At 28.2% G+C, this 15,435-nt stretch overlaps 1 protein-coding gene across 8 annotated transcripts in view; it reads left to right on the top strand.

The window, feature by feature from the left end:
• The window catches only part of LOC147816079 (uncharacterized), a 297,913-nt gene extending 282,770 nt beyond the window's left edge, over positions 1 to 15,143 (top strand). For 7 of the 8 annotated variants that reach the window (XM_087158111.1, XM_087158109.1, XM_087158108.1 and 4 more), the window contains 6 exons: positions 2,522 to 2,581; positions 10,839 to 11,033; positions 11,109 to 11,437; positions 11,708 to 11,884; positions 12,688 to 12,923; positions 14,806 to 15,143. In XM_087158111.1, coding sequence (XP_087014237.1) covers positions 11,401 to 11,437; positions 11,708 to 11,884; positions 12,688 to 12,923; positions 14,806 to 14,928 — 573 coding nt within the window. In that variant the 5' untranslated portion in view covers positions 2,522 to 2,581; positions 10,839 to 11,033; positions 11,109 to 11,400 and the 3' untranslated portion in view covers positions 14,929 to 15,143. Of the gene's footprint in view, positions 1 to 329; positions 583 to 2,521; positions 2,582 to 10,838; positions 11,034 to 11,108; positions 11,438 to 11,707; positions 11,885 to 12,687; positions 12,924 to 14,805 lie in introns of all 8 variants that reach the window. The other variant, XM_087158113.1, reaches the window with a different exon arrangement.
• Positions 15,144 to 15,435: the final 292 nt, after the last annotated feature.

Below are 15,435 nucleotides of genomic sequence, written 5' to 3' on the forward strand. Positions count from 1 at the left end.
AATTGTTTCGAACTAATTTTATTTCAGTTGATAACTTCTCACTGCTTAAACTTATAATTTAAATTTAAGCAGTACTGTGCTTTTCTTCGAAATTGAACCGCAATATATTATTCACCTTTTAAAGTGTTTCAAATAATTTAATAGTCCAAACAACTTGAATTTGTGTAATTAACATTTCTGCTAAAGTTGATATTATTATGGAACTCAATATTATGAATTTAATACAATATACTGTTTAATGTTTTGCTAAAATTGATATTATTATACCATTTTATATTACCCCCGTTATAAATCAATGTTCTTAAATTTCTCCTGTTGTCCAAATATAGTTGATTCTTGTTATTGTCGGCCATTGAGACAGAGCTGGTGCAATTGTTCTTGTTTTCCATCTTCAGCCAATAATTCTGCCACATCCGCTTATAGGGCGAACCCATTCATTTGTTTACAGAATTTTGACCTGAACCACAGAATCTCTAATTCAGTACCCCAGAGGTATTGATTTGTTATGGAGAACTTTGTGACCTGACAGGTTTAACATGCACCAGTCACCATTTACTACACTGGCTGGCTGGACTCACAAATGTGAGAATTTAAATGTTTTATTCTGAAAACCTTAGTTATTTATAGAGTTATAAAAAGTTGTACTTTATATTTGCCATTTACACCACAGTCATAAAATATTTCATTTCCATATAGTTAAGGTAAAACAGTAGATTAAATATGTGGGAGCCGTTTTTTGCAATTATAGTATCAAAATTATTTCTATTGTTTATTTTCTTGTTTATAATTATTGTATGTCTCCAGATGAACACAGCAGGGAAAGAATGTGTCTGTTTTTATTAGGGTTTTTGAAAATGTGGTTTTATATTGAAGAGTCTTATAACGAAATGTAACATTAATTTTCCTTTTCTAATGTTTTTGGGGAGGTTTAATCTCAGATGCTGAGTCACTTAATAATTTACGAGAACTTCTCGTCATTATAAGAATATTACTTTTTGAATAAAAGCTGTCTTCTACCTGTGTTTACAAAAATGTCAAGTAGTGTTCATTTATTTCTTAGTTCTTACTTTTTTACATACCTTCAGTTGTTAGATATTAAAGTGTCAAAAAATGTATCGAATATAAATGTTAATTCTTTTTATTTATTATTTTATTTGAACTGATTATATTAATGATACTTTAATAGTAAATTCATGAAACCAGTGCTAAAATTAACTAGATGTTATGTTTCAAAGTGCAGAATATATTGTTTCATCCAATTAATTTTTGGATCCCATGTAAATTTTGTAATGGAATGTCGAAAAATCCATCAGGAATTTATTAAATATATATGCACATAAAGTTTTTAATATTAGGTTATTTGGGGTTAATATTTTTAACTGTTTAATCTGTTCAAAATAAAAATGTTGGTGTTCATGTTTTTGTTTTACTTATGTAAAAACATATTTTTACAGAATTTATATTATCATGTTTCATATTAGCTTAAATAAATTAGGCTAATCTGAAGTAATTTGTAACTGATTTTTGGCACCCAAAAAATTGAGAAGCCAGTCTTAAATATATGCTTGATTCTTTGTTTCGGTTGTTAAATATACTTTTTCTTTTATTTTATCTTAACCTTCTGAAGGTTTTATTAATAATAAAAAAAGTAGACGTTGGGAAAATACCCACTAATCTATGAAGTGATATTTATTCTGTAAAAAAATAAATTGTTTATAACATTTAAAAAAATTTTTTTTATAATATTTTAAAAGTTAAATTATAATAGTATTGTAATTATCAAAAACTACAATTTTCGTGATCAAAACAATTGTAATGAAAAATATTTTTAAATATGATTTAAAGGCAGGCTAGATTGAATTTACTTCTTTTTTCCTTACTGCATTTTTTAAGGTTTTAAGAATACATTTAATGCAGGGTAATATGAGCAAAAAATCTTAACTTTTAATTTCATTTTGGATTTGTTTTGTATGGGCCAGAAGAAAATCCTTTTTTTTTTCTTATTAAGAACAATTCCGTTTTTATTTTATCTGCTTATGAATAAAAAGTATTTAATGTTTTAAGTATTTTTTTAAACTAAATCCTATCAGAATTATACAAGTTAAGCATTGCACAAAAATAAACTTTTTCTTGTTCAAACATTAACTTATTTAATGTTTATTTATTTATTTTTCTTTCCATGTATTATAAATATGTTTGTAACAGGTATAAATAATTGGATCATTTCTTAACAATGAACACAAACTCATTTTTATCATTCTGGAAATTGCGCAGTTTTTGCATTATGTTTCATATTACCCTCATTATTCTTTGATTTCATTTTAAATATCCTATTCTATTTAAATTGGACCTACTTTTTTATGAAAAATCTTTTATTTTATTTCTTATTAACAGAAAATTAATGAACCCAATTAGTTCTCATTCAAAGTTTTTGGTACTTCATTAGATGTTTTATTTTGAAATTTAAACAAACTAAAATTTAATTTTTGCAATTGATATTTAATAAAAATTTATATTGCAGATGAATGTAGCCTTCTCCCGAACCAAGTGCCGATAATTGAATTATGAACACAAGCTTTAGGTGTGTATTTTGCACTTGCATTTGTGAACAATAACAGTGTAATTATTTATCACTTTTCTTTTTTTTATGATTTCATTTGAAATTTAAAATCTAGTCATTATCGTAAATAACAGGAGTAATCTGCTTACGCATTATAATGCGTCAATTGTGGCCAAGGTTGTAGAGGAGATGTGAATATTAAGTAATCATGGTGCATTACTTAGACATGTAATTCTCAAATGCAGAAAAATGAGGGAAATGAGCATGCTAGAAGACAGAATTACAAACAGATTTTAAATGTATATGCAGTTTTAAATATATATATATACCCGTCAATGACGATTTCTCACTTTTAGCGTCTTTTCAGCTTGGTTCTATTTAATCTTCTATATTAATAATGTTAAAAAATCATGGTATTTAGAGGGTCCTCTAATATTATTGCCTTGAAATACCATGTTTCAATAACTTACCAAGTCATCTTTCAACAAAAAAGAATAAGTATTTTAGAATTGTTGGAAAATTCTTTGTGTATTCTCTCTTTATTAAAAAAGCATAAAAACTCTTTTGAGTGTTCATTATATTTTGTTTCGCTGCATGAAAACTTGAAATTACTAAGATACTTAGAAAAGTGCTCAGGAATTGTGATGGAATAAAAAAAATTATCATTAAAAAATTAATTGTTAAGCTTGTTGGAAAAAATACCATCGTTTGCAGACTGCAGGGATACCACTACAGAGTCAAAATTTGGCATGTTAAAAGGTTTCCACGTATTTGTTTATAATCTTAACAAGGAGATTTTTTTTAAAAATTTCAATTTGTTCACGAATTTTTTAATTTTAAAAGCTTTTTGTGTGAATTTTTTCTACTTTTTTTTTATTTTCATTGCTTTACATTACATTTTGCTTTTTCTGCTCAAAAAGTATTAGACTTAGAAACTTGAAATCAAGAAAGCGTGTAGAAATGTGTACAAGGAAAAAAAGTATGATTCTATTGTTATTTCGAGAATTTACTACAATTTCAGCAACTGTTAAACTTGTAGTAAAAAAAAAATAACTGCTGAAATGCAACTGCAGATTTGAAATTTAATGTTCTGACAGCGAACAGTATTTATAATTTTATTTCAAAATTCCCATTTGTTTGATAGTCATTGCAGAAAAAGGTGCCTTTTTGTGATTTTTTTCAGATTTTTTCACTTTAAATATTATCTATTGTTGTCGAACACTTATTCCCCACGAAATCTTTATTTATTTTTCGTTACTTTATTAACTCACGTATGAGTAGTTGTAAGTCAAACATTACAAAAGAGAGAGAGAGATTATGTGTTGTCAGATATAAATCTTTACAGTGAAATTTTTAAAAATATTAAATAAAATTTAAAGAGTGCTAATAACCAGGGATCTGTTTAGAAGAAATTTGGGTCCGTTAACCGACCCTTCACAAAATAATTTATCTTTTAATTGGACCCTTCACAAATTTGTTTATCTTCATTATTGTTTTATTAATCGAATAAGCCCTTCCCGGGAAAAAAAAGAGACCATTCAAAACAAATTAAGTTTTCCCAAGTTTAAATTCTAAGAAAATATTTCTACTTTTACAAGCATCGTGTGCACATTCTTAATGATATTAAATGATTTTTTTTTTTGTAAATCAATAATTGATCAATTTATGATTCATAATCAATTAATTATTCTTAACATTAATTAATAGATTATTAAGTAAAAATTAATTTCTAGCAATTTTTGAAATAAAATATTATAAATTTAAGAATTGTTTAAGTTTACTTAATGTGTAACACATTAAAATTGATACATAACTAAATTGTGTTATTTAAAGTATGTCAATTAAAATTATTAAAAATGTGAGTGAATTTGTTTCCATTATTCGTCTGAGATGAATATTCTATGTTGAGCAGTATAGGCTAAATACCAAATATTTGTATGTAACATCTCTAATTTAGTAGCAGCCATTGTTGATTAGAATCTTGTATCTATTTGCAATTTAAAAGCTTCTTAAAAAGGCTTTAAGCAATTTTTTCAATAACAAGACCCTATTTGCACAAATTCTCAAAAGTAGGACTCTGGTTGAAAGAGTATGACTTACCGCTAGTTTTATATTCATAAATTATGTGTAGTTTTTTCACAATTTTACAAAAACAGGACCTTTTACAATATGTCTGGACAGACCCCTGATAACCTTTCTCTATTTGAATTGATATAAATTTTGTAAATGAGTAAAATTACTTTTTATTTATCTGTTCTGATTGAGTCACACATACTGTGTTCTTTTGGCTAAATTTTTTTTTTAAAGTCCAAAGGATTATTTCATGTAATATAACTCATGATTGTAAAGGGTGCGCCATTTGTTATTCTCATAGACTGCACCAAAAATTCTTCTAAGTATCCCTTTCTCTCTCTCTCTCTCAAAAAAGAAGTATAAACGCCCAGACCTAGTTCATGCTATTAAGGCCAATCATTTAATGGCTGGAACACCTTTTTAGATCTGTTGACCAAAACTCTGCTAAAAAGTAACCATTTTTAAACTGGAAGGTACAAGAAAAAGGGTCGTCCACCGACTGGGTGGCTGGACGCAGTTGAGAAGGACCAAAGATAATAGGAATAACTAACTGGAAGGCTATGGCACAGAATAGATCAAGATGGCAAAAACTTATTGGGACTCCCTTGGCCTGTCATAGGCTGTAGTGCGCAAAAAGAAAAAAGGATTATTTTACAAATTCTAGTGATCATCCATTTTGTTATGTTAGCAAATGTTCTTGCATGAAGCTAAAATGATTGTTTATTTAGAAACCAAAATGTTCCACGTGTTTATGCAAAATATTGACATTTAAGAAGAAGTAAACAATGGTGAACGAGAATCGTTTGGGGGGATTGGTGAGCAAAGCGAGCAGGGGTCCAAGCCTTCCAGTAAGATGAGAGTAAACAAACAAAGATAACAAAATGTAATTAAATTTGTTTGGCAATTTTTATATCTCCGATATAATGACATCTTCTAATTTATGATGTTTTTGTCCAATTTGACAGCGTCATCATATCAAGGTCCTACTGTATGTATAAAATATTTTTCTGAATAAATTATGGAGGTAAGTTATAATAAATCTGAGTATCAAATGACATCATTGCTTTGTTGCGAGTGTCTTGATTATTCAAGTTCCAAATTTCTTTGTTTTTTCTATCATTAGTGAGAATAGTTATGAATGTGCATATTGATGAATATACCCAGGTAGCAAAAAGATATGATCTAATATTAGAAAGATGTAATATAATACTGCCCTGCTAGAAAACGCAATCCTTCTGAATCCTATCTTCTAATATTAGACATAATATTATGTAAGATTAACTATTATTCGATCTGATATTCGAACTTTAAAAATTAACATCTATTTCATTACTTTTGATGCTGTGTTACTTTTTCGTGGCACGGCACATCAAATTATTTATAAATAAATATTTATTTCTAAAAGAAAACAATTAATTAAATTTTTCACGAAATACCTTTTTTACCAATAAAATTTTATGGTATATAACACAAAGAAATATTACTTTCGTTTTCGCGAATGATAAACAGGGGGGAAGGTGGGCGCACGATGCGCCCATTTAAAGCTTGGGGGGGATTTTTACACTCAATAATACGAATAGTTTTGGGGGGGGGGAATTTAGACGAGAGAATTTTTTTTTAAGTACGTAAATAAAAGAAGCATCGTAGCACTATTTCGAACAAGCTAACATGGAAGGGGGAAGTTAGCAAATTTTTTGGGGGTGGGATGGGGTTGGGGCCACTGCGATCAACAGTCGACTGATGAGTTGTTTACAAGCCGTTCTGTAAGCCGCCTTCGCAGCTTTCGTTACTGTTTCGGATATTTATTAACTTGGAAATGTCAGGTAAAAAGAAAAATCATTTATCTCTTAAAAAGAAAGTTCAACGACATATAAAATTGACTGAAAAGCAGTTGATTTTGGACTCACTTGTTAGTAAGGCCAGACAAAATTATTTAATATCTTCTTGCCCCTCTTCTGAAAGGTACATATATCATTATGTTTTGTATGATCATTAAAAGACTTTATGTTTTGATTTTCGATCTATATTCTGGTTTTCTTTCTTTTGAAATATTACTTTTGAAACGTAATCTGTAAAATTATCTTAAGGATGAAAATGTTCAAATTTAAGCAATAGTTTTCAACTCTTTTAATTTCTAATTTACGTTATTTAAGAGGCCAAGTGAAAGAAAATGAATCTGCCTTTTAACAATCTTCAAAGCTAGATTGCTATATATCGAGTTAATATGAAATTTGTTAATGTAATTAAATATTAAGAACAAATTAAGTTTCGTCTTAAGAAAATGACTAGCAATGTCAAGCATTACAATACTTAAAATCATTTGTTTTGATAAAAACAATTCTTTCCAATTTTTGTTTTACTTTGGTTCAAGTATATATTAAATATCATCTGAATTTTAAGTATTTTTATTTTATCAAAGTAAATTATTTGCAGATTTAATATTACTTAAAATCATTTGTTTTGATAAGAACAATTATTTCCAATTTTTGTTTTACTTTGGTTCAGGTATATAAAATATCTAAATTTTAAGTATTTTTATTTTATCAAAGTAAATTATTTGCTGATTTAATATTAATTAAAGAAATTTTCCTTATACCGGTAATTTATTTGCATTTTTTATCTAAATTAACAAAATATTTCTTGCATCATAAGTTGTTTGCAATCTACTATAATTCAATATATTTTAAAAAAATGATATTATTACTTTGCAGACCCATTAATTCTACTTTTGAAAATAAAAATTCTGAGAATGAATCTCCATCCAATGATATTCCAATCCAATCCAATGATACTCCATCCAATGATATCATAGGATCCAATGATATTATTATTTCAGAAAATATAAATGATTTGGAATCAGTAATAAATTTTGATATTGAAAGTGATTTCAGCTGGTCACAGTCTGAAGACAGTAGACTTTCCAGCTCTAGTCAATCTCAATCAGATATTGAAGAATTGGAACCTGGTTCACCCTCTAATTGTAACACGACTAATCCTTGCGATGAAGAGTCCTTGTTGTTCCAACTGAAAGAATGGGCTGTTAGATTTAAAATTAAGCATAATGCTTTAAATTCATTGCTAAAAATGTTAGGTACTTTTCACCCAGAGCTACCTCTTGACAGTAGAACTTTATTAAAAACTGCTAGGCAGTCCAATGTTGTGAAACTTGAAAACGGCGAATATTGTTATTTCAGTATAACGAACTATTTTAAGCGACTGAATGTAATTGATTTATGTCCTGACAAAGTTATCAAGATGTGTTTTCATGTTGACGGTTTACCGATCAGCAAGAGCACTGGACTTCAGTTTTGGCCCCTTTTAGGAATGATAGCTGGTATCTATTCACTTTCTCCATTCGTCATTGCTTGTTACTGTGGTCAATCCAAACCACTGTCTCAAAGACAGTTTTTTGAAAAAATCATCTTAGAAGTTAAGGAATTAAAAGATAATGGCTTTCAGCAGAACAGTATTAAATTTAGATTTTCAATAGAGCATTTTAGCTGCGATGCTCCTGCTCGAGCATGGGTTAAATGCGTGAAATCTCACAATGCTTTTTGGGGATGTGAGAAATGTGTTCAAACGGGAACATCTGTTGATGGGCACGTTAAGTTTCTGGACATGTTAAGTCCCAAAAGAGCTGATGAGGATTTTGTTTCCCTTGCCCATCCTGAACACCACAATGGGATTTCTCCACTTACTTCACTGGAAATGGGTTTAGTTTCTCAATTCCCTCTGGATCCAATGCATCTAGTTGACTTGGGAGTGACGAGAAAGTTGATCCTTTATTGGATCCGCAATGGCAAGCGACAAAAAATAAACAGTTGCCGAATCAGTGGCAGACAGTCTGCAGAAGCTTCTGAAAAGCTTACTTCATTAAAAGAATGTCTGCCTTCTGAATTCAGTCGTCAGCCAAGATCTCTAAAAGAGGTGGATAGGTGGAAGGCCACTGAATTCCGCACCTTTTTATTATACACAGGTCCTATTGTTATGAGAAATTTTTTTGCCTGAACCACTGTATATACATTTTTTATGTTTACATGTTGCTATATCTGTTCTGTCGAATCCTTTGTTGTGCAGTAATGATATTTACATTTCTTTTGCTGGGCAGATGTTATACTCCTTTGTTGAAGATATGCAGAAATATTACGGCGATGCTTCTATTGTATATAATGTTCATAATTTGCTGCACTTAGCAGATGACGTTAGGCGACATGGAAGCTTGCCTAATTTTTCTGCATATAAATTTGAAAACTATCTTGACCAGTTAAAACAACTTCTTAGAACAAAAACAAAACATCTGGCTCAAATAAGCAAACGTTTGTCTGAGGATACTTCTTTTATCAAACCAAAACTGACCATTAATGTAACATGGTTGCATCCTTTAGGGAATGGCACATCTAAATGTGAATATGGTGCAGTTTTGTTTGATAACAGAAGATTTTCAACAATCAACTGCAAAGATTCTTGTATACAATTAAAGAATAAAAAATTAATGAAAATAAGGCATATTTTAAGAAAATCTTCAGGCGAATGCATATTTCTCTGCAACCAGTTTTCAACCATAGATTATTTTTACAACCAACCATGCGACTCAGAGCTTACAGCTATGTTTAAATTTGATCGTTTAGGAAATGAACTCATTACAGTCAAATTTAGTGACGTGTTTGCAAAATGTATTTGTAGCTGGGAGTTAAAAATAATTATAGTCCTCATTCATAAATTCGTAGATATTTAAATTTTTCTTATATAGGTGTTTATTTTCTATTGTATAAATTTTTTGTTTATTTTTATTTTTCAAAATATGATGTATACCTAACTGAAGGGCAAGAAGTTTACTTTTTATATTGATCATTGCATATTTCGTCTGGTCTTAGAAAAAGCACTCTCACTGTACATTTGGGTGATTCCATGGTGTAGGGACATTTAGAAATTATTATTTTGCCTATTTTTATAAATATATTTGCATATTTCTTGCACATTTAATAAAATTATTTTCATGTGTTCATATTTTTAAAAAAATTACAAATTATTCCTGGCCTAGATACATGTTTTCCAAAAAATAAATAATTAAAAACAAATACAAAATATTTATATGTGCAAAACCATGGGATTACCTATTTTGCTCAACTGTATTTCACTTTTGAAATATTAAACTCTAAATATTTTACTATTTTTATATTGCTATACAATAGATTTTGAGAAAAGCGGATTGACGACTATTCTCTTTCCTTGATAATGTTAATAAGGCTAAAATAATTTTTCAGAAAACTGATTAAAAAAATTGAGTTGTGAATTTTTTTTTTTTGTAATATGTAGCTTTCTATATAAAAGTATTAAATATGAAAAAATCTCATTTGCGAATTTCTTGTCACTTGTGTTGATTTTTCTATTGCACGCCAGTATAATTCAAATGGATGTTGCCTCTTTGTTGATAGTAAAACAAGTTAATTATGTTATACATTTAAATGTGCAGTTGAAATATCAGTATAAGTTCCAAAAATTTAAAATTAGAATTTTTGTATATATCTCATTTTTGTAAGATGTTTTGGTATAATAATAAATATAAATTTTTAATCTTAATTTTTCAAATATAAATTTTTTAAAATTTGTTTTTGCAAATTCTATTTTAACGTTGATAATGTTAGCAACGGAAAGAGAATAGTTGTCATTCAGTTTTTTAAAAATCGATTGTGAAGACGTTTTTCTTTTTTTCAATTGCATTGTAATTTCACTATTTACAATTATTCTAAATGGAAAATTAATACTTGAGTTGTTATTTATTTTTTATTTATTTATTTTGAGTAATAAAATAACGACCTCTTTTCACTTTGACGGGCTATCCAAAACTTGTCTAAAATGTTTATAATTACATTTTTTTGAGCTATAAAGTTATAATGAATCATAGTTTTTATTTTCTCTTCAAAACAGTTATCCTTATTTTTACACTCTTTCTAAACAATTTTGGGAAGAATGTCACCAATTTTTTTTCTTTCTTTTTGTTTTTGAACTTAACAGCTTGCAGAGCTGAAAGAGGTAGAGAAATATTGTGCTGATTTGTTTCATCATGTGAATATGCTTATGCATTATGCACTTAATTTGACATCTTGCATTATATGTATATTGTTATACTTCATTCCTTCATCATAATTTTTGTACTGCGTATATAAATGTTTAATTTTATTGTATGTAAAAATCTATTTCAAAGAAAAAAAGTATGCTGTTGTGATTTTCACAGAAAGTGACACTGTCGAAGTCATACCGACTAAGTGGTTATTGAGCAAAGATGTGGCAAAGTGGCCTAGCAAGTTGCCCACTTATCAAATTACTAAGTATCTGCGGGACAACTTGCCTGCAGATGACCAATGGGAGAATTTTAAAGTTAAAGTTCTTTGCTCTTCCAGTTAGTATTTCTTCTTTTTTTTAATTTTCATTAAGATTTTACGAAGATAACAAAAAATAAATAATTTAATTTTAGGTTCTTTTAAAAGTGCCCACATTAAAGCTCAAGAAGCACAACAAACATCAAATCTTGAGTCATCTGCAACTGAAGATGATACAACTAATACAAAAAGGAAACGGCAAATACCTCTACAATTTAAGCATGATTCTAGCACAGATGATGATCTTGAAAATTGTTTAAATTTTAAGAAATCTCCCAGAAAGAAAAGGTTTAAGGTACCCACCCTTCCCTCCTCAAGTTGTCACTTTATATAGTCACCACTGAAGTCCCGGCTGTTGTGCAGTCATCCCAAAGCTATTCGGAATCTATGTTGGCAGGCAGTGACATTGCAGTTACTCTCAATGGTAAGTATATGTTCAAATTTGATTTGATTTTAATGCTATCGTATACAGTGTGCTTTAATATAAAATATTAAAAATTGCAAAGTTCTACTATATTTATTTTATCAAGTCAGGTTAGCAATTATAGATTTATGTATAATAAGTATTTGTTATTATTATTATTATTTTTTTTTTTATGTTTCGTAAAATTATTGGCTAACTTTTTCCCCTTGTTAAGTATTATTAAATTTTTGCTTAATTCTAAGATAAGTTTGCTTTTTATCATTTATGTAGAGGTCCCACCAATTCCCATTGAGTTTGATGAAGTTCCACAGACTTCCAGCCTAGTCCCAGAAATGTTTCCAGCAATGCCAGAGCAGAATAATTTGTATCCAGAAACTTCTGTTACAGTTACAGTGTCTGAAATTACCGATGTTGTTGAAGCCAATGCTGCCTCATTATTTGGAATGAGTGAGTTGTTATTAATTATTTCTATCATTATTTATTGATAATGATTTAATAAAAGTTGTTTTAATATATAGTCTTTTATAAACTTATAACATTTAAATATTTTTTTACATAATATTGTAAATTATTCTTCAACAAATTTTGCAAAGAAATGTAACGTTTTGTAGATTGACCAACTGCACCAATTAACAAACGCTCTTAACTAAATGATGACGTTTGTTCACACCTATTTCGATGAATTCGCAGTTCATCACTCAGGGGTAGAGCTCTCAGTTGATCCATCCTATCATGTCTTTTTATGTCATAATTATGGATTCTAATATATTTATCCTTTTTAGTAATTTCAATAGTTCATATTAGACATGTAGTTATTGGCATCTATAGAAAGTAAATTCTACGAGCTGTAATGGAGCTCTCGTCTGTACCTCAATGCTTAGCAGTCACTTATTATTCAGTGTTTATGTCCTATTGCTAAAGTTATGACAATGTAGCTAATGTATGTTTCTCTCACCATTTTGTCCATACATCATCACATTTATTTGCAGCTTAAACTTATCTTTTTGATGTTACCATGATAGTTACGCATTGTGTTGAATCTACCATTAAAGTCATGGAATTAGCTTAAGTGCCCTGGTAATTATTATGTACATTTGTCACCCCAGTGAACGATGCAGTCCCTACAGTGTCAAGTATGGCAGAAAAAAGTTGTCTGTTTAAGATCCAATACAAATTATTTTTACATTTGAAGTTTTTATTTTGTTTATTGCAACTGCAAATATTAAAATTTGATTTTATCTTTTATTTAGTGAAACGTTTGTTTTATGAATTGGAGCGGTTGAGGCTGCAGATAAAAAAAATGGCACATGAGCATGCCCAAATGAATGCCACATTAGTAGGGTTACAAATTGATGCTGGAAAAAGGGTTGCCACTCCCATTACTTCCAATCTTATTCCGGACCTTAATTTGCCAATCCAAACAGATGATGATTTAGTTTGTTTAAATCAAAAGTTATCAGAAGATACTAAATTGTCTTCAATTTTGGTAATTATAAAATTTTTAAAATATTTTTTAATTGATTAACTCATTAATAATTATTAACATAATATTTCAGAGATTTTTTTTTTTTTTTGTGTATGTGTGCATTATTTAATTCTTTGTAGACTTTAAAAGCAAATCAAATTATTGTAGCCACTTAAATTTAGAAAGCTACAAGCAGTTTCTTATTTATTTTTGAGGAAATGTTGATTTCTTACATAATGAAGTCATAAATCCTTTCTTTTTATGTCATTTAATCTTTCGAAAATAATATATTCAGCATATATATTATCTAAAATTAATGAAATATAGAGTACAAAAGTGGTGCTAAAAGTGTATATGGTGTTGGTCCAATAAGGGTTAAATCTCTTTTAAATATATTTAAACATTTCTTAAATTTTAATCATTTAGATATTTTTTGCTTCTAGAAAACAAAAAAAAAATTTAATAAGCTTTCACCATTTGGATGTTTATTTAAAATATAATCTTTTAGGGTAGGACTAAGATAAAACGCATTTCTAATTAAATTTAAAAAAAAAGAGAAATTAAAATAAATAATAAAAAGTTCAGTTTTTATTATTTTACTAATTCCAAACATTTTGTAAAATAACCATCATAATAATTGTTTGTTAATCATACAATGAAAAATTTTTCAAATAAAAATTAATTTTTAAAAGTGTTTACTTTAGTAAAATTTATTTGTATATTTAGTTAGATTTGCTTTGTTCTTTTACTTTACATTTTATTGCAACTTGTCTTACAGCAATACTAAATTATGCATAAGCTTGTTCCTTAAAATTTTTCTGTCTGTTTTACTTCAATAATAAATTTTTTGCTTTTATTTTTTTTAAGTTAGCTACCTTTCAAATATATCTTATGGCAAAAATTTGTCCTTCTTTACCACTAACTTGTTAAAAAAAATTTTTGTGAAAGATGTTGCTCTGCAATACAGTAGACTTGGGAGAAAGGGAAAGAAATCTCTTGAAGACTTGAGAGAAATATTCCATGTGCTTTTGGGTATGCATTTTTTATTTCTGAACTATGAATAACATGAATTTCAATTTCTTAAACATTTTACCAAGCTTCATGACCTGGGTGATATTGAGTGTGTTTCATGGAAAATGAAGAGGCATTTGTTCTATGTTGGTGAAAAAGAGAATGAATATTTAAAGTTAATTGCTTAGGATTTTAGTCATTGAGTTGTTGAATCTATAGTTCATCATCACTTACTATATAGCTTATTTGTGAAAAAAACTAAAAAGCAATAATTATATTCTAAAGGAAAAGATAGATTTAAATTTAAGAGAATAGTTAAATATAAAAAGAAGTCTTCATGAAAATAACATTTAAGTTAAAATGTTTGATAAGAAAAAAGAAGGGGAAAAAAACGCGATACCCATACATGCTCCACTGCTGTAAATTACATTGTTTGAAAATAGTCAAATTATGATAACATTAAGAATAAAACATTTAAATATATGTGTCCGAGAATTGCCAGGAATAAAATAGAATATCAGAACTTTCTTTTCCATAAACAACTTTCTTCTAAGCCTGGCTTTTGCCTGCTGTCACCTTGCCTCAATGTGCTAGTCTGTTTGTCCTTCAATTTTTGTGTTTTAACCTGATCTCAAACTATTAGTCAGGGAAGTTGTGGGAAATGAGTATAGTCTATCTTAACCATTAAATTCCACTGAACCGAGTGGGAAAAATGCAAATGGTTTCAATTTTAAACTAAGCCAGTTTTAAATGAGCTTTTTTTAACTTGCAAAGTAAAATAAAAAGTAATTTTTTATTGCAAAATTTATATTAATTATTTATTTAAAAATATAAAATGTTTTTTTTTTTTTTTAAATTGTTCACTTTACTTTTTTCCTCTTATTTTTATTAGCTACAATGGCACTCCGGTTTCCAGAAGTTAAACGTGAAGAGCTTTCTGAAAGACTTGGCAAGGTCCTCTCTAGTGCAAAAGAATGGGGTAATTCAAAGAAAAGATCTTCGCTGGTGGAGTTAAACTACCTCAGTAATTCATTGGATTTATCTGATAACTTGTAGAAACGAAAAAGAAATTTATATATGATCTGTGATATATTCGGATGTGATAATTAATCAGAAGTTTTTATTTTTTCTCTTTTTATTTCATCTTTTTTTATTTCATTTTTTTAATTTCATTTTTTCACTGTGATATAACCAAGGAATTGTAAAAAATCAATAAAGAATTTAGCTTAATTATTTTTGAATTTATTGACTTAGCACAAATTTTTCTGTAATAATTTTCTTTGTAAACATTTTTCTTTTATCTTCATTTTGTCAACAAAACAATTACAAGTAATGTTTAATAGTTTGTAATTTTTCTTAATACGATTGTAACTTTTTTACGTAACCCAATTTTATAGAGATTTTTTAACTAAGGGTTAAAAATTCAATCATATTTTTTAAAGTTGAGATAGAAACATTTTAGATTGACTGTGTTTTAGTAATAATAAACGAATAATGTCATTAAGCCTAGAAAAAAAGGGAA

This window comes from Parasteatoda tepidariorum, chromosome 2 (genome assembly GCF_982258835.1).
Source record: "Parasteatoda tepidariorum strain Cologne lab strain chromosome 2, Ptep-v5.0, whole genome shotgun sequence".
Classification (NCBI taxonomy): domain Eukaryota; kingdom Metazoa; phylum Arthropoda; class Arachnida; order Araneae; family Theridiidae; genus Parasteatoda; species Parasteatoda tepidariorum.